Source organism: Cnephaeus nilssonii (genome assembly GCF_951640355.1).
Source record: "Cnephaeus nilssonii genome assembly, chromosome: 6".
Taxonomy (NCBI): Eukaryota; Metazoa; Chordata; class Mammalia; order Chiroptera; family Vespertilionidae; genus Cnephaeus; species Cnephaeus nilssonii.
The window spans coordinates 14,039,489-14,058,720 of NC_137077.1; the positions used below are offsets into that span (position 1 = coordinate 14,039,489).

The following is a 19,232-nucleotide window of genomic DNA, read 5'->3' on the forward strand; positions in this document are numbered from 1 at the left end:
TCCTTCCCCTAGTTTTTGTCTGCATTTTCATTGCATTTGCCTGCTCATCAATGTATTTTAGAAGCATTTAAAAAATATGTTATCCAGCATTATTAATTACTGTGAAAGGAAGGGTCAATCAGCCAACCTAGTCTGCCATACAACTGTAATCATAGACTCTAGGAATTCTTTTAAGCATACCGGCACTTTCTTTTGCAGCTAATGTTTTCTTAATTTTCAATCAAAAGCATGGAAGTAACTGGATGAAAGGTAGCCAAAATGAATACACAATTAACATTCTGTGCTTTTTCTGGGAAGTAATCTCTAATGGAAACGTTTTGGAAAAGATTCAAAAGGATAATAAAATATGAAAGATTGTCTTAGTCAATTATAAGAACAACAACAACAAAAAAAACACCACACCAAAAAACAAAGCTTTAAATACTAGGTAATGTCACCTTTGCCTCCCTTTTCTCGTTCTTTCCACAAGAACAAATATGCTAAATTTTAAAATATAATTCACTGATTGTATTTTATTTAGAAAAAAATTATAAGACCTGTATTTAAGATACTTGTCAAAGTCAATATTTTGATCCCTGGCGAAAAACACCAAGCACCAGTGTCATGACTAGTCTGTTGCTATGCATTCACTATGCACTAGCCAACCATTAACTCTTCAAATATCTGCTCAATAGCACAGAGGCTTATTAGTGAAAACACTTACTTCTAAAGCCTAGAAACTCCTGAAGTTTTAACTCAAATGACATCAGGACAATTGTGTTAGGCACTAGAAATACAAAATGAATAAAACCTTTCTCTTTAAAAGGTCAAAATTGATCATACGATACGAGATACTAAAGGAATAGAGAGTTTGAGTGAGAAGGGCAGAGAACAAGGAGGTACTCAGGAAGACTTCCCAGAAGACACATTATGACTATGCTGGATAAACGTTAATAGAATTTAGGTGAGAAAGGTAAACTGCAGCTCCTGACTACTAAATGCATCACATCAAAGCCCTGGAGCAGAAAGAGAAAAAAAAATGAAACTAGTGAGAAAAAACACATTAAACCCCAAGCTTGTATCAAAACACAGTGACTGAAGGAGAACAATAAGCAATAATAAAGACAAATGATTGGTAGGTAATACTTTAAGGTAATTGCCAACTCTCTACCATAGAGAGTGATTGGCTTTTCCTCACCATCTTCATGAATTTGGTAACTATTTGCTAAAATAAATTATAACTCCAGCCTTGGCCATGTGGCTCAGTTGGTTGAAGCATTGTCCCATAAACCACAAGGTTGAGGGTTGGATTCCCAGTCAGGGCACGTAAACCACTAGGTTGGGGGGTTTCATCCAATCACTGTTTCTCTCACATAGAAGTTTCTCTTTCTTCCTTCCTCTCTCTCCAAAATCAATAAAAACATATCCTGGGGTGTGAATTAAAAAAAAAATCTATAACAATCTATACTAATAAAAGGGTAATATGCTAATTAGACCAGAAATCTTCTGGACATCCTTCCAGACAAAGGCACGGTGGCAGGGGCTGAGGCAGAGGTGGTTAGGGGCGATCAAGCCAGCAGGGAAAAGCAGTTAGGGGTGATCAGGCTGGCAGGGGGGAGCAGTTAGGGGGCGATCAGGCCGGCAGGGGGGAGCAGTTAGGGAGCGATCAGGTCGGCAGGGGAGGGAAGTTAGGGATGATCAGGCCAGCAGGGGAGGGCAGTTAGGGGCAATCAGGCCAGCAACAGGGAGCAGTTAAGGGGCGGTCAATTCAGCAGTGGGGAGCAGTTAGAGAGCAATAAGGTCAGCAGGGGGAGCAGTTAGGTGGCAATCAGGCCAGCGGGGGACAGTTAGGGGACAATCAAGCCAGCAGGGGGCCAGTTAGGGGGTGATCAGGTCGGCAGGGGGGGGCAGTTAGGGGCAATCAGGCCAGCAGGGGGACAGTTAGGGGGCAATCAGGCCGGTAGGCAGAGGCAGTTAGGGACGATCAGGCCGGCAGGCAGAGGCGGTTAGGGGAATAAGACTGGCAGAGGAGCAGTTAGGGGCATCAGGCTGGCAGGCAGAGGTGGTTAGGGCAATCAGGCACGCAAACAGGTAAGCGGTTAGGAGCTAGCAGTCCCGAACTGGAAGAGGGATGGGTTGGAGTGGGTGCAGGCAGGACTGAGGAACCCACCCCCCACATGTGGATGAATTTTGTGCACTGGGCCTCTAGTCCTATATTATTAAAAGGCTAATATACAAATCGACCGAACAGCAAAATGACCAGTCACTATGACGTGCACTAACCACCAGGGGCAGATGCTCAATGCAGGAGCTGCCCCCTGGTGGTCAGTGTGCTTCCACAGGGGGACCACTGCTCAGCCAGAAGCTGGGGTCACAGCTGGCGAGTGCAGTGGCGGTCGTGGGAGCCTCTCCCGCCTCCGTGACAGTGCTAAGGATGTCCAACTGATGGCTTAGGACTGCTCCTCCCAGGGAGCAGTCCTAAGCCATCAGTCAGACATTCCCCAAAGGGCTCCAGGACTGTGAGAGGGTGCAGGCCGGGCTGAGGGACACACACCCCACCCTAGTGCACAAATTTTGTACACCGGGCCTCTAGTTAAATATAATTAAAGGTGCTACATAAAATGTACCAAAATGCTTCCGAAATATATTTAAATGAAATTCTGCACTGGAAAACTTAAACCAGATTTAATATTCTATTAATGCATAACATTTAGTCCAATATATATAACTCAGGTGTGCCATTGAAGATTTATTGTGTAATAAACTTGAAATACGGAGTTTTAAACATTTGAACTACTATTTTAAACATTTGAACTATGAAACCTGAAACCTCTTTTTTTCAGGTGTAAGTACAGTATGCATTTTATGGTGGCACCTACTGGCAAAGGGCAGAAATGCAGCCAAACCATAGCCAACATGGCCAAATGGCAGTGGGGAGGTAAGTGTGAGAATGGATTCCTGGATTTCTTCCCTGTCAGCCTATTCCCCAACATGCTTTGGACTCAAAGATTATTGTGATTCCCTATCACCACCACCCTATTATAAGACAAGTAGTACAAACTTAACCTGGGTTACAAGAGTTAAATACATTTTTATCTCTAAGTTTTAACATTGAGACACAGAGTGATATGCAGGTAGGAGTTAGAGTGCATAGAATTTGTATACCATACTGATGTTTTATCCTCATTTGGAATATTTAAAGGGTTTTAATCATGGAAATAGCATTTGCTGTTTCAGAAAGATCACTGGCAGCAGTGAGGACACCAGGATAGGGCAACTCAAGATTGGAGGTAGAATGAATAAGTCAGAAATAAGGGGGGGGGGGGGGGGGGGGGCGGAATCCAGGCAAGAAAGAATGAAAATCTGAAAACAGGCAGTATAAACAATGTAATTAAGGTAGTAGCTACAGAAAGAACATAAAAAAAAAAAAAGTTAATTAAGAAGCATTGATGGATCTTGGTGACTGAAGGGAAAGAGAAAGGAGAAAAAGGAGTTTAAGACATGTTTCAGGTTTCTGTTTGGATGACGGGAGGGAGAGAGGCTTCATGAAGCCAGAAGGAGAAGCAGGTTTTCAAGGAAAGATGAAGATTTAATCTGGAACATGTTAAATTTGACTTGCCTTTGAGGTAACAACCCATATATAAGTAAAGATATATTTTTGAATTTCAGGAAAGAGGTTTGAATTTCACTGAAATATAGATTTAGAATGGGTAAAAGAGAGAGAAAATTATCAAATTTGAGGACTCAAAAGAGACCAAAGATTACGACAACTTAAAGGAGGAAGGAAGCAGTGCGTGCGTGTGTGTGTGTGTGTGTGTGTGTGTGTGTGTCTGTGTGTGTCTGTGTGTCTGTGTCTGGTGGGAAGGAATGCTGGGAAGTTGGTGAGTGGGTTGCAAATTCTTATTTTCCAGGATAGAAAGTTAATACATAATGTCTAAACTGAAAAATCAAAAATAGCTGCATTAAAATGTCATTTAAATTAATAAATATAAAAGAGACACACACAAAAAAAATTGGATGTTTACAGGTCTGTAGTATTATCCAACTTTACCATAATATACATATATTGCTTTGCTTAAAATAAAGTATTTTTAAAAATTATCTGCTAACTCAGAAGAAATGATCAGCCATACATTATCTGGGAGTTCAGATGATGTCACTGATATTGACTAAAAGTCATATCAAAAGCCTCTTCCAAAAATTTACATCCTTGTAATAGATAGCCATATAAAAAGAGAAAAGGATGCAATTCAGAATAAAATCATAAAAAACAATTCTTCCTAGAATCTTGAACTGGAAAGAAGTTTCCTGGAATAAAATATGGTGATTAAGGGAATGCTTCCAGAGTCAGACCTGGCTAAGTTCAGATCCCAGTTCGGCTACTTGATAACCATGTGATTAGGGTAAATTACTTAATCCCAGTATTTCTGTTTTTTCCTCTCTAAATTAGGTACCTATATAGTATCTATCATGGAAAGTTGTTGTAGTAATCAAATGATAATCCTCATAAAGCATAAAGAGCTCAGTACAATGTCTAAACATAATTTTACACACACACACACACACACACACACACACACACATACACACACACATATAATAGAAAAATATGCTAATTAACCAGGACGCCGTAACGGGTCAACCAGACAGGAATACGTTGCACATATAGAGTAGGGGGAGGGGCGGCAGGGGCCTCCGCACGCCTGTGCTGGGGGAGGGACTGATCAGCAGTGGCCACGGCTGCTTCAAGGGCCAGAGAGGGAGGCAGGGCCGGATCAGCGACTCAACGGTGGGCAGCACCGTGGGATTTCGAATTGTGCGCTGGGCTCCTAGTATTCCATAAATACCAGCTATTTCTAATAGTACTATGCAATGGCATAACAACCAAATTGACAGTGAAGTACCACAATTGCTAGCATAAACAATTCACCTCTGCCTCCCCCAAATTAATCTAAAAATTGCTCACCATCCAATCCTACATAATAAAAAGGTAATATGCAAATTGCATCACTCCGCTACGCCCACGATTGGGCCGGCTGGAGGCTTGGGGGGCGGGACTCAGGGTGGCCGATTGGCTGGCGGTAGGAGTTTTAAACGGCCGATGCTGCGGAAGGACCCATGGGGCCGGCAGAAGACACAGGTGGCGGAACTCGGAACTCGGGGTGGCCGATTGCGTGGCTGCTGGCAGCAGTTTTCCGCCAGCACCAGTTTTCCTCTGGCCACCCGCTGATCGGGAGCGCCTCCCGGATCGGAGTTCCTCTCGGGGTAGCCGATCGCGCTGGCAGGAGGCGCTCTGATCAGTGGGTGGTCAGAGGAAAACTGCTGCTGGCGGAAAACTGGTGCCGGCAGCCAGGTGAAAGTCTATTGCACGAAACTTCGTGCAACGGGTTTCTAGTACATCTATAAATAAATCTAAAAGGTTATAAAAATAAACTCTCACTTCCAGTATCACAAAAACACAAATTTCAGATGAATAAAAAATTTATGCAAAAAAAAAAAAAACTAACAGAAAATAGAATAGAGAATTCATATCTCTTCATTAATTTTCTTATTCATTCTTGATATAGGATTCCTTTATTGCTAAATTAAAAGTTGAGCCTGGCTGGCTTGGCTCAGTGGTTGAGCATCGACCTATGAACATGGTTCGATTCCCAGTCAGGGCACATGCCCAGGTTGTGAGCTCAATCCTCAGTGGGGGGGCATGCAGGAGGGAGCCAATCAATGATTCTCTCTCATCATTGATGTTTCTATCTCTCTCCCGCTCCCTTCCTTCTCTGAAATATATAAAAATATATATTTATTTTTAAAAGAAATTTTGAAAAAAAGTATCTATTAGTTTTTTTCCCAGGCCTCAAAAATCTGTTTCTTTCAGATAAAGACAAATGGTAAACACTCTTCTCTAAACAAATTTAATTTAAATATGTCTTTTGACTTTGGTAAAAATTTTGTAATCACAGAGAAGCAAAATTTTAGGGAGAAAGGTCACATGATTATATTTTACTCATCTAAATATTTATTCTTCTCCCTACTGTTTGGTCTGATGATTGATCATTTCAATAGCTCTACCTCTGATTCTGTGAAGTTTTAAAGATGGAGTAATGACACACATTTATAATTTATAAAAAATCATTACCTTGGATTTGCTATTTCTCCAAGAATCTCATCTAATTTGTCAATGAAATTAATAAAATTAGACAATCCTTTCACATGTGTCCTTAAAGGATCAGAAGGTGATGGTGCATATCCTTTCCCTCCAAGCTCCACTGTTCTAATAAATGATGTGGCCACCTATGAATTAAAACAAATGATTGTTATGTTTAATGGTTAGTAAGTTAAAACAATAATTTACTCTATGAAGCTGGGTATATTTACATAATTCTGGTTATACAAGTGAAGCGCTCTTGTGACTCACACCACACAGTGATTCAGAAGTAAGTAATCCAAGAAACAGGTGCCATGCAGAATTCATGCCAGCAAAGGTTAGGGGACAAATTAAGTATGTTCATAAGAGTATATCATTGACTATAAATAATTGGTTTATGAATATGTTGTTATATAAACTGACTACTGGCTACTGGAATTGTTGCACAGAACAAAGGGGTTTTCAATGTCAACTATGTTGATTGGGCAATTAATTCAACTCTTTCAAGCTGTAGCTTCTGGATATGCAAAATAAAGATTTAGACTAGATAATCATTAAGTCCTATCTAGTTTCACATCCTAGGATTATTTGATCATGTGTAGTTCAAGAGGCTTTGCCTTTTCAATAATATACACATATGATGACTAAACATAAAAGTATCCCTGCCAAAACAATATTATAAAGCAGTATTTTCCAGAGTGTTCCCTTAGAAAGACAAATACTATGAAATTTCAATAATCTGAGGAAAAGTACCACAGTAAAATAACTTAGAAAACAACAGATTAAATAACAAGGTTAACTGAAAATTTCTTTATGGCAGGACTTCCCAAAGATTTTAAAATACAAACATGAATTTATGTATATCCAATAAAGACATATACTATTTCCAAATGGTTTGCTCTTGGAAACGTTAATTCAAAAGGCATTTAACAGGGGTGTTCTGCCTTTGGCTAGCACTCTGAAGAATACATGTAGGAAAACACCTACTAGAGAAACTCTCCTTGCCAAATTGGAAAGATATGACAAAAACATAAAAACACTATGGATTTTCAAAAACACCCCGCGGTAGGACATAAAGTAACAATTTAAAAGTTATTTTATCACAATTATAAGAATTCTACATCAAGGTACATGGATCCACTGTTCAAAGAGTCTTTATTTTAAAAAGCTTAAAAATGGGACATATCCTTACCAAAAAGATCGACATCTGTTTCTCTCGAGCAGCATGTTTCAAATCAGTGAAGGCTTCTCTTCCAAGTCCTCTATCAGGAATATTGAGAATATGAGCCAGAGCCAGGTCATTCTTTGAATTCACTAGCAGATTCAAATATGAGTAGATAATTTTCTTTGCCAGTAACTTCGCCTACACAATAAAATAGTATTTTCTTTATTGAAGTTGTTTTAAATCCATAAATTTTTATATGTAGTAAAAATACGTATGATCATTCAATGACAATATCTCACTCAGATCTTTGGGAAAAAGAATTGCCAAATAAACTGAAAGTTTGGGTTGGACAATTAACATATCTTTGCTCATAAAACCAACTTGCTGCAATGAAAAGCTATGAGTGAATACCAACTATCATAATTCTTGGAAAATGGGTGTTAGAAAATGATATACAAGATACAGCCAAAAATCTGCATTTCTGATAAGACCTGATCTCATTTCCCCACATATATTTGCCACTATACAATATCCAATAATGAAGCCTCCTGTAGCCTAGGGCATGGATCACTGGCACTATTTGGTCCTATGTACTTTTCAGAGCTAGATATAAGGGCTGGAATTATATGGTTAAGCTTTTGGAGAATTATTAAGATACTGACTTGGACAATACCAAATAAACAAATAAGTATTAAAATGAAAAGATTCAACCAAATGCTAAGCAAATAATAGCAAATAGTTGATGTTGATGTAAACTGGCCAAAACAAAGCTACAGAGTCTAGTACATTCAAGCACAAGATACATAATATTTGAGAACACTAGATATGGGCATCATTTCTTTCATATATACTGTACTTGTCCTTCATAGTCAAATGATAAAATAGGGCATAAAGAGAGTTAAAGTGGTAGCAATAAAAAAAATTACAAATTGTTAGGAAGTCTCTTAGATAATTATTACGGACGTCTCAAGTTCATATGCATCTTAAAAGTACTTTTAAAAATAGCACCCTTTTGAATTATTTAAATTTCATGTGAAAAACAATTCTTGAAACATGGGAGGCAGTCAGGTTTAAAAACCTCATCAGACAGGATAAGATTACTTTAAATATGGACTTAAAATATAATTTAAGCAAAACTGATTTTTAAAAACAGGATATTAACTCTATAAGACTTTTTTTCTTAAATATTAAAGATACTAGCATATTTATTAACTTTGAAGAGACACTCCTTAGTTTCCCAAGATAAAGTAGCCAGCCATTCACATATTCCTTACCACCCTGTTATAACTCTGCATATCAGTCAATTATATAATTATCTGCAAGATCTTAATACTTTCTGACACTTTATTTTCTTAATATTTCTACTACTTTATGAGTTCTATGAGAGCAAATGATATAAGGTATAAAGGGATGATTGGCATTATATTAGGAAATTAATGCATTTTTGTTAATAGGTTCTTAATAAGTTTTTGTTCAATGATTAAAGAAAAGGTATTACATGTATTTGGCCCTTTTAGATCATTCAAAATTGAAACTATGGATAAAAACTTCGGTGGAATCAAATAAGTGCTCATATGTTTTTATTGCATTGCCTTAAAAAGAAAAGTTCTTTGTAAGTACAATTAAATTAAGATCATCTTTAAGATCTGTCATAAAGTTTTATAAACTAAGGCATAACAGTTTTCTGTTTGTATTTCAAAGGGCATCTTTACTTTCATAGAAAATCACATTACTTCATGTGAATCTATAATACAAAAATTTCTATTTTAACTTCACAGTGCAACAGTATGTCTTAAATATACAGTATATCTTCTTTATCCCTTTGACATTGGGAAGAGGAATACATTTGGCAAAAATCAAGTCAGAGAAAACAGTGATATTCACATTGTAGTCAGAAACTTTTTTATTTTTCCCACTTTTAATTTTGTAAAACTACAATTTAATTCCACTGTGCTTCTACTGTGCCAAAATAATGGGGACTTACCAGTATGTATATATCTACTCCTCAGTGGGTACAAAACCAGGTCTTAGATTGTCACGTCTACATCTTGCTCTTTAAGTCTAGCAAATTTTGTCCTTCTGATGCTAGGCAAACATCAGGAGAAAACATCTTGGCATCCTCACAGTTAGAGTGTTTCTTTTAACTCACGGATGTAATTAGAAATCTGTCCCTATCATTATGGTCAGATAACATGGCAGTTATGGTTTCCCTACGCTTGTATTTGCAAGTGGGTTTTAAAGAGGCTGTCTGAAAAAGCATTCCACATAAATACAGTTATGATGTCCAGAAGCAAGGGCCTAAATTGAAAAAATCCACAAGATTGAAGCTTTTACCAAGACACTGAAAATAAAGATACTGTTCAGTTTGTTTGTTTAATAAACTGATTCTATCCATACCACAAAGTATTTTGCAATGTTTGTTTAGAAGTTGAACAATTTTAAGCTTTCTGAAAATTCCAACTTCCTTTTCCCATCTCTTAATTATTACTGAAATGCAGATATTGAATCTCAAAATTTGAAGTCAGTCCTTCTAAATTAAGAAGATTAATAATTTATACAGGGGTTTTTGTTTGTTTGTTTGTTGTTTACTTTCTTCGCCAAATATCAATCACATATAATGAAATACACACACACACACAAAGTGGACTAAAGCTAATATACTGGTAAACATTTTTATTTAATTGATTATTTCTTTTGGGGCCTTTATTGTATTTTCCCTTATTACTTCATAATTTCTAAAGCAATAGTTTAGTACCTTAAAAAAATAAAATGGCCAAAACTGGTTTGGCTCAGTGGATAGAGCGTCGGCCTGTGGACTGAAGGGTCCCAGGTTCGATTCCAGTGAAGGGCATGTACCTTTGTTGCGGGCACATCCCCAGTAGGGGGTGTGCAGGAGGCAGCTGATCGATGTTTCTCTCTCATCGATGTTTCTAACTCTCTATCTCTCTCCCTTCCTCTCTGTAAAAAATCAATAAAATATATTTTAAAAAAAAAAAGAACACTATTTCTAAAATAAATAAATAAATAAATAAATAAAATGAAGTAAAATAAAATAATGAAACAAAAACATTGTTTCTCAAATTCATTTCATTCATCTATTTGAGGACTCTTGTGTGGTATTAGTAAGCATATTTGGTGATAAAAATAAATCTTTGCAAGACTGCAGCCCAAAAAGTTACTTTGGAATTTTAAAAGCAATATATTGCCTTCCAAAAATACTTAGTAAAAAAGAAAAATTAGAAGTTTGCAAGGAACAGAAAAATGGCTTAGAGGATGGCTGCTACTTTAATAGTCTTCATAAAATCTAATCCATCAGCTAACTGGTAGATAAAATTCTCCTGGAAAATACAAGCCAAGGTGACAAAAAATAAAAAGTAGAATATAAATACAGTGTAACTATCATTGCTCTTTAAATGAGAAAACTATATGCTTATAACAAAGATTCACTGGTTTCTATAAACTAAGAGCCTTTTTCATGGGTATACCTTTAAGATAATGTTTTATATCTATAAGCCAAAACTCCTATCTTAGGTCATTTTACATGTACAAATTAGTTCATTCCTTTTAATTAAAAGGCACAATAACAATTATTGTGTCCACCCTGTAGAACTTGAAAATAGATCAAAAAGAACACATCTGTAACGGATTTACCCTCTTGATGTATGAATGTACTCCATAAGTACACTGAGAAAAAAAGCAGGTAATTTAGTAAGTGTTTTGTCATGATTTAGGGCAGGAGAAAAAAAACAAGCAGGATGTAAGTTAAACATTAATTTCAAGCAAGAGAAAATAGTTACAAATCACTAAAATAAATCACAAATTGGATCCAAGATGGTGGCATTGGGACAGCAGGCTGCAAGATAGTGTGGGAGTGACAGAATGAAAGGAGAGTGCAGCAATGTGCGGGGAGTGTCTATTTGTGAGTAAGGGACAACTATATTCCAAGGAACTGTTGGGGACTGGCGGACCGGGCTCCCATGGCCAGGCAGCCTTTACTGCTGCTGAAATCTCTCCTGGAGCAGACAGCTTTGTCACAGAGACTGCACCATCTTGAAGGAGACAGTGGCTGTGATCGGAAGCCCAGCCTTACCTTCAACCAGGGAGACCTCGGATAGCTCCCGGGACTCTACAACCACAATACCCAGGGACCAGCTGCCTCAGCTGTGAACCCAGGAACACCGGGACTCCAGCCTCCCCAACTGCGGGAGCCTAAAAAGTCTGTCCAAGGGGAGACAAAGTATCACAAATACGCAGACAAGCCCTGTGCCTTCTCACAGAGCAGATAGAACGAACAGCTGAAACGAATAACATCCACCCGGAATTGGCAAATTAAACACAGCTGGTGAGGCAATCTGTGGACAGAAAGGTCAGATATCGCCTAGAGCAGTGGTCGGCAAACTCATTAGCCAACAGAGCCAAATATCAACAGTACAACGTTTGAAATTTCTTTTGAGAGCCAAATTTTTTAAACTTAAACTTCTTCTAACGCCACTTCTTCAAAATAGACTCGCCCAGGTGGTGGTATTTTGTGGAAGAGCCACACTCAAGGGGCCAAAGAGCCGCATGTGGCTTGCTAGCCGCGTTTTGCCAACCACTGGCCAGAGAAAGGTGAGATCTGGGATCCAGGCTAGAGGGAAAAATGCGTGTGAAACGTGTGCAGCAGGAACTCAAGTCTCAGAGGAAAACTGAACCCACAAAATCTGCGGCTGTTGGGATCAGTGTAGCCCTTGAATGTGGAAGGGGTTTCACAGGGCTGCTGGCAGAAGGGGACTCTAGAAATTAACCCACAGCAGGGTTGGGCCCAGAAAGGCAGCCTGAAGTTCTATCAGTATACAGGCTGCACAGTGCCAGAGAAAAAAAGATGCAAGTCTGCACGTGTTCTCTGGCTCTTTATTTTCTTTTAAATCCTTGCTTTTCATTGCAAAGTCCAGTACATAGGATGTTCCAATTAAAATCACTCACCGAGACTGCAGGGGAAAGTTGTTTTTGTGGAATCTGGGGATCAGAGGGGGGAGAGACGAACGGAAAACCAGCTCTGGGTCAGTCCGTCCCTCCAACCCAGTATTAAGTGCTGCAGGGAAAGCAATCTAAACACTGGGTAGAGGGGCCTTTTAGCCCCAGATATTAATACAGAAACACTGCCACCCAGGGGTTGTATCAGAAATTGACTCTTGTGTAACTACAACTAAAGGCAGGCTGAGAAACAAAGAGATCCTGCCTGCTTGAAAACAGGGTTGTGGCTTATGACACAGAGGAGCGATGGATGGCAGGGAACTTCAATACTGTGCTGATTACCTGACAGGAAACAGACCTGCCAAGCAGAACAGTAGAGGAAGTGAACAACTTTCACTATTTCACATTTTTATTTTTTTATCTTTTACTTAAGAAACTAATTTTTTTCTCACTTGATTTTACCTTTATTTTTTAAAATACATTTTTATTGACTTCAGAGAGGAAAGGAGAGAGCTAGAGAGATGGAAACATCAATGATGATAGAGAACCACCGATCGGCTGCCTCCTGCACACCACCCACTGGGAATCAAGCCTGCAACCTAGGCTTGTGCCCCCAGACGGAATCAAACCTGGGACCCTTCAGTCCGCAGGCCGATGCTCTATCCACTGAGCCAAACCGGTAAGGGCTGATTTTACCTTTTTTATTATATTTTTAATTATTATTACTACTATTATTTTACCTTTTTTTAAAGTTTTATTTTATTTTTTCTTTATTTTGGGATTAGTGTTCTACATTCTATTTTTATTTTTCCTTTAGCATTATTTTACTCTATCTCAATTTTTCCTTTATGCCAATACTCTCTTCCTCACTTTCCCCCTTTCTTTGTTCTGTTTCTTTTACCCTTTTCCTGCTTTAGTTTTTCTCTACCCTTTCTTTTTACTCTGTTAAAAATTTATCTTACTCATATGTCTAATTTCTGCTCCCCTGCTCCAAGTCCATACACATTTCTCTCTTCTCTTTCTTCACTATCCAAATTTTCTTTTTCTTTCTTTTAGCCTTTTTCTTTCTTTCTGTCTTGTTGTTGTTGTTTGTTTGATTGTTGATTAGTTTGTTTTTTTATTTGTTTTTGTTTCTTTTTGTTTTGTTTTTTTTTCTTCTGTTTTTCCTCTCCTCACTTGTTCTCTTCTTCTACTAATAGCTCAACTAATCCCAATCAACAACTCAAACCGATCTACTCTCTATTCTCCTTTTCCTATAGTGAACAAATATACAAAGAAGGGAAAGAAATATGTGTGTGTGTGTGTGTGTGTGTGTGTGTGTGTGTGTATATATATATATATATATATATATATATATATTTTTTTTTTTTTTTAATTCTTTTAATATATTTTAATACTAGAGGCCCGGTGCACGAAATTCGTGCACGGAGGTCCCTCAGCCCAACCGGCACCCTCTACAATCCAGGAGCTCTCAGGGTTGTCCTACTGATGGCTTAGGCCCACTCCCCATGGTTCTCTGCTCTCTGCAGGGCCTGGAGGTTTCCCTGCAGCCATGGAGATGAAGTCCCCATGCCCTGCTGTCTACTCTCTGCCTGCTGCTGCCATGCGCCGTGCAAAGGAAGCCCCAATGCCATGCAGTGTGCTCTGTCTGCCAGGCCTGGGGGCTTCGCCAACACGGACACACTAAGGAAGCCCCAATGCCCTGTTGTCCGGGCTCTGTCTGCAGGGCCTGGGGGTGTTCCCACCGCCATCTTGCTAAGGAAGATCCCATGCCCTGTGTCCGGGCTCTGACTGCCATATCCGCGGACTTCGCTGCCACTGCCGCACTAAGGAAGCCCCCAAGCCCTGCTTTCTGGGCTCTGTCTGCTGGACCTGGGGTGTTCCCGCCACCTCTGCTCTAAGAAAGCCACCATGCCCTGCTCTATGGGCTCTGTTTGCAGGGCCTGGGGCTTCCCCACTGCCGCAGTGCTAAGGAAGCTGCCGTGCCCTCCTGTCTGGGCTCTGTCTGCAGGGCCTGGGACTTCCCGGCTGCCGTGATCCGGAAGCCGTCATGCCCTCCTCTCGGGGCTCTGTCTGCAGGGCCTGAGGCCGCGATCAGGAAGCCGCCATGCCCTGTTCTCCCCGCTCTGTCTGCAGGGCCTGGGGCTTCCCGGCAGCCGAGATCAGGAAGCCGCCATGCCCTCCTGTCCCAGCTCTGTTTGTTGGTGGGACAGGCCAGACACTCCAGCAGCGGGGCTGAGGTGACTGGGCGCAGCCATCTTGTGGCTATGGGGGCCGCCATTTTTGTCGCGGAGTGATGGTTAATTTGCATATTACCCTATTATTAGATAGGATATATTTTTTTTCCTTTTTTGTATTTTGTTTTTTACTTTTCTTCTTATACACTCATTCTTTTTCTATCTCCTCTATACTGAATTGTGGCTATTTCCCCGTTCATTCAATTCCTTGACCTTACCTTCTGGAAATAAGCTCTGCTTCCTCAGATCCATCTGGGTACTTGTTGTTTGGGGGTTTGTAGTTTACATATTTTGGATTTGTTGATGTTTATAGTTTGCATTCATCTCTGGGTGTTTGTTGTTTGCATTTTTTTGGATTAGTTGTTGTTTTATTGGAGTTTTCTCCACATATACATATATTATTTCCCCCTTTCTTTTTCCTTCTCTTTCTTTTCTCTCTTATATTTTTTCTTTTCTCAATATCATTTTTCCACTCTTTTCTATGCCCTAATTCTCTTTGTTCTGGTGGTCACCTTTATTTGGGGTTATTAATTTCGTGAATACATTTGTGTTTGGTGCCTTGTGCGTTGTGTCTTGTTGTGTTGTATTTTGTGCCTTTAAGTCAATGCAGGAGAGAGCTACATAAGCAGACACCCAGAGAGGAGTGATCATGGGGAGACAAAGAAACAGCCCGCATAAGAAAGAAAAAGAGGAATCACCAGAAAAGGAAGTAAATGAAATGGAGGCAAGCAATATGTCAGAGAAAGAATTCAGAGCAATGGTCATAAGGTCACTGAAAAGGATGGAAGACAAATTCAACAATATGTGTAAGAACCAAGAGGAAATGAAAAATGACCTGGCTGCAATAAAGAACTCAATAGAAAGCAACAACAGTAGACTAGAAAAAGTGGAGGACAGCAACAGTGAGCTAGAAGACAAGGTAGGAAAAAATACCCAAGCAGAGCAGCATCTAGAAAAAAAAACTTAAAAAACAGGAGAGCCTAAGGGAACTTTGGAATAACACAAAATGAAACAACATTGGAATACTAGGGGTGCCAGAAGGAATGGAAACTGAGCAAGGAATAGAAAACCTGTTTGAAGAAATAATGACAGAAAACTTCCTAATATAGGGAAGAAACAGCTCACACAAGTCCAAGAAGCTCACAGAGTCCCAAACAAGATGAACCCGAAAAGATCAATGCCAATTAATTATAATTAAATTGGCAAACACCAACGACAAAGTTAGAATTTTAAAGGCTGCCAGAGAGACATGAAAAGTTACCTACAGAGGATTCCCCCATCAGATTAGCAACTGATTTCTCAACAGAAACACATCAAGCCAGAAGGGAATGGAATGAAATATACAAAGTCATGCAAAGGAAGGGTCTGAACCCAAGAATACTGTACCCAGCAAGGCTATCAATCAAAATTGAGGGTGAAATCAGGAGCTTCACAGACAAAAAAGGACTAAGGGAGTTTATGACCACCAAATTAGCAATGCAAGATATGCTAAGGGTCCGCTGTAAAAGGAATAAATAGGAAGGGAAGAAGGAACTCAGGTATAAAGAATAAAAATGATGACAAACAAGTGCCTATCAATAATAACTTTAAATGTAAATGGATTAAATCCCCAAATCAAAAGACAGAGTAGCTGAGTGGATAAGAAAACATGACCCATATATCTACTGTCTACAGGAAACCTACCTCAGAACAAAGGACTCACACACACTGATGGTGAAGGGATGGAAAAAGGTTTTTCAGGCGAATAGAAATGAAAAAAAAAGCTGGGGTAGCAATACTTATATCTGACAAATTAGATCTCAAAGTGAAGGCCATAATAAGAGATAAGGAAGGCCACTTCATAATACTAAACAGAGCAATTCAACAAGAAGATATAACTCTGGTAAACATATATGCACCCAATACAGGAGCACCTAAATACAAAAAAAAAAAAAAAAAACACAAAAAACAAACAACAAAAAAACTTCTGGAGGATATCAAGGGAGAGATTGACAGCAATACAGTCATAGTAGGGGACTTTAATACCCCACTAACACCACTGGACAAATCCTCTAAACAAAAAATCAGCAAAGAAACATCAATCTCAAATGACTCACTAAATCAGATGGAATTAATTGACATCTTCAGAACATTTCACCCCAAAGCCACAGAATATATATTCTTCTCAAGTGCACATGGGACATTTTCAAAGATAGACCACATATTGGGACACAGGCAAAGTCTCTTCAAATTCAAGAAGATAGAAATCATATCAAGCATCTTCTCAGATCACAACAGCATAAAACTGGAAATCAACTACAATAAAAACAATAAAAAAAAAATCAAACACCTGAAGACTAAATAGCATGCTATTAAACAATGATTGGGTTACCAAATAGATCAAAGAAGAAATAAAAAGCATCATGGCAACAAATGACAATGAAAACACAACAATCCAAAATCTATGGGACACAGTGAAAGCAGTCTTGAGAGGGAAGTTCATAGCTCTACAGGCCTATCTCAAAAAACAAGAAAAAATGGTAATAAAGCCGAAGCCGGTTTGGCTCAGTGTTTAGAGCGTGGGCCTGCGGACTGAAAGGTCCCGGGTTCGATTCCGGTCAAGGGCATGTATCTTGGTTGCAGGCACATCCCCAGTAGGGGTTGTGCAGGAGGCAGCTGATTGATGTTTCTCTCTCATCAATGTTTCTAACTCTCTATCTCTCTCCCTTTCTCTCTGTAAAAAATCAATAAAATATATTTTTAAAAAATGGTAATAAATTATCTAACCCTACAATTCAAAGAGTTAGAAAGAGAGCAACAAGAAAAGCCCAGCATAAGCAGAAGGAAGGAAATAATAAAGATCAGAGCAGATATAAACGACATAGAGACCAAAAAAAAAAAAAAATTACAAAAGATCAACAAAACCAAGAGCTGGTTATTTGAAAGGATAAACAAGATTGATGAACCTCTAGCCAGGCTCACCAAGAAGCAAAGAGAGAGGAGGACCCAAATAAACAAAATCAGAAATGAAAGAGGTGAAGTAACAACTGATCCCACAGAAATACAAACGATTATGAAAAAAAATACTATCAACAAGTCTATTCCAAAAAAATGGACAACCTAGAATAAATGGACATATTCTTAGAAAAATACAGGCTTCCAAAACTCAATCAAGAAGAATAAAAAAACGCGAATACACTGATAACTACCGAAGAAATTGAAGCAGTAATCAAAAATCTTCCAGCAAACAAAAGCCCTGGTCCAGACGGTTTTACAGAGGAGTTCTACCAAGCATTCAAAGAAGAACTAAAACCTATCTTCCTCAGACTATTCCCAAAAAATTCAAGAGGGAGGCACAATTCCAAGCTCTTTCTATGAAGTCAGCATTATGCTAATCCCGTGGTCAGCAAACTGTGGCTCGCGAGCCACATACGACTCTTTGGCCCCTTGAGTGTGGCTCTTCCACAAAATACCACGGCCTGGGCGAGTCTATTTTGAAGAAGTGGCGTTAGAAGAAGTTTAAGTTTAAAAAATTTGGCTCTCAAAAGAAATTTCAATCGTTGTACTGTTGATATTTGGCTCTGTTGACTAATGAGTTTGCCAACCACTGCCCTAATCCCAAAACCAGATAAAGACACCACATAAAAAGAGAACTACCGGCCAATATCCTTGATGAACATAGATGCTAAAATCCTCAACAAAATTCTAGCAAATCAGATTCAGCATAACATTAGAAAGATCATACACCATGACCAAGTGGTATTTATTCCAGGGATGCAAGGATGGTACAATATCCACAAGTCAATAAATGTGATATATCACATAAACAAACTGAGAGACAAAAATCACATAATCATATTAATCGATGCAGAAAAAGCATTTGACAAAATCCAACACCCTTTCTTGATGAAAACTCTCAGCAAAGTGGGAATAGAGGGATCATACCTCAACATAATAAAAGCCCTATATGACAAACCTACAGCCAACATCATACTCAATGGACAAAATGAAACACATTTCCCCTAAGAACAGGAACAAGACAGGGATGCCTACTCTCACCACTCCTGCTTGATATAGTTCTGGAAATGCTAGCCATAGCGATCAGACAAGAAGAAGAAACAAAAGGCATCCAAATTAGAAAAGAAGAAGTAAAACTGTCCTTATTCGCAGATGACATAATACTATACATAGAAAACTCCAACGACTCCATCAAAAAACTACTAGACCTAATAAATGAATTTAGCAATGTAGCAAGATACAATATTAACACCCAGAAATCTATGGCCTTTTTATACACCAATAATAAACTCACAGAAAGAGAACCGGGGGGAAAAAAATCCCATTTTCCATTGAACCAAAAAAATTAAGATACTTAGGAAATTAAGATACCTTAACTAAGGACATAAAAGATCTGTACTCGGAAAACTACAGGACATTGACAAAAGAGATAGAGGAAGACAAACAAATGGAAGAACATACCATGTTCATGGATTGGTAGAATCAACATCAATAAAATGTCCATACTACCCAAAGCAATCTACAGATTCAATGCAATCCCCATTAAAATACCAACAGCATATTTCAAAGATTTAGAACAAACTCTCCAAAAATTCATCTGGAATAAAAAAAGACCCCAAATAGCCAGAGCAATCCTGAGAAAGAAGAATAAAGTTGGAGGTATCACATTACCAGCTATCAAGCTGTATTACCAAGCCATGGTTCTCAAAACTGCCTGGTACTGGTACAAGAACAGATATATAGACCAATGGAACAGAAT

General features: G+C 38.8%; 1 protein-coding gene across 2 annotated transcripts in view; it reads right to left on the bottom strand.

Annotated features, from left to right (window-relative positions):
• PARPBP (PARP1 binding protein) overlaps positions 1-19,232 on the bottom strand; it is a 56,485-nt gene that overhangs the window by 23,042 nt on the left and 14,211 nt on the right. For both annotated transcript variants that reach the window (XM_079773883.1, XM_079773884.1), the window contains 2 exons: positions 7,314-7,484; positions 6,113-6,267 (listed from right to left, as the gene is read on the bottom strand). In XM_079773883.1, coding sequence (XP_079630009.1) covers positions 6,113-6,267; positions 7,314-7,484 — 326 coding nt within the window. The remainder of the gene's footprint in view (positions 1-6,112; positions 6,268-7,313; positions 7,485-19,232) is intronic.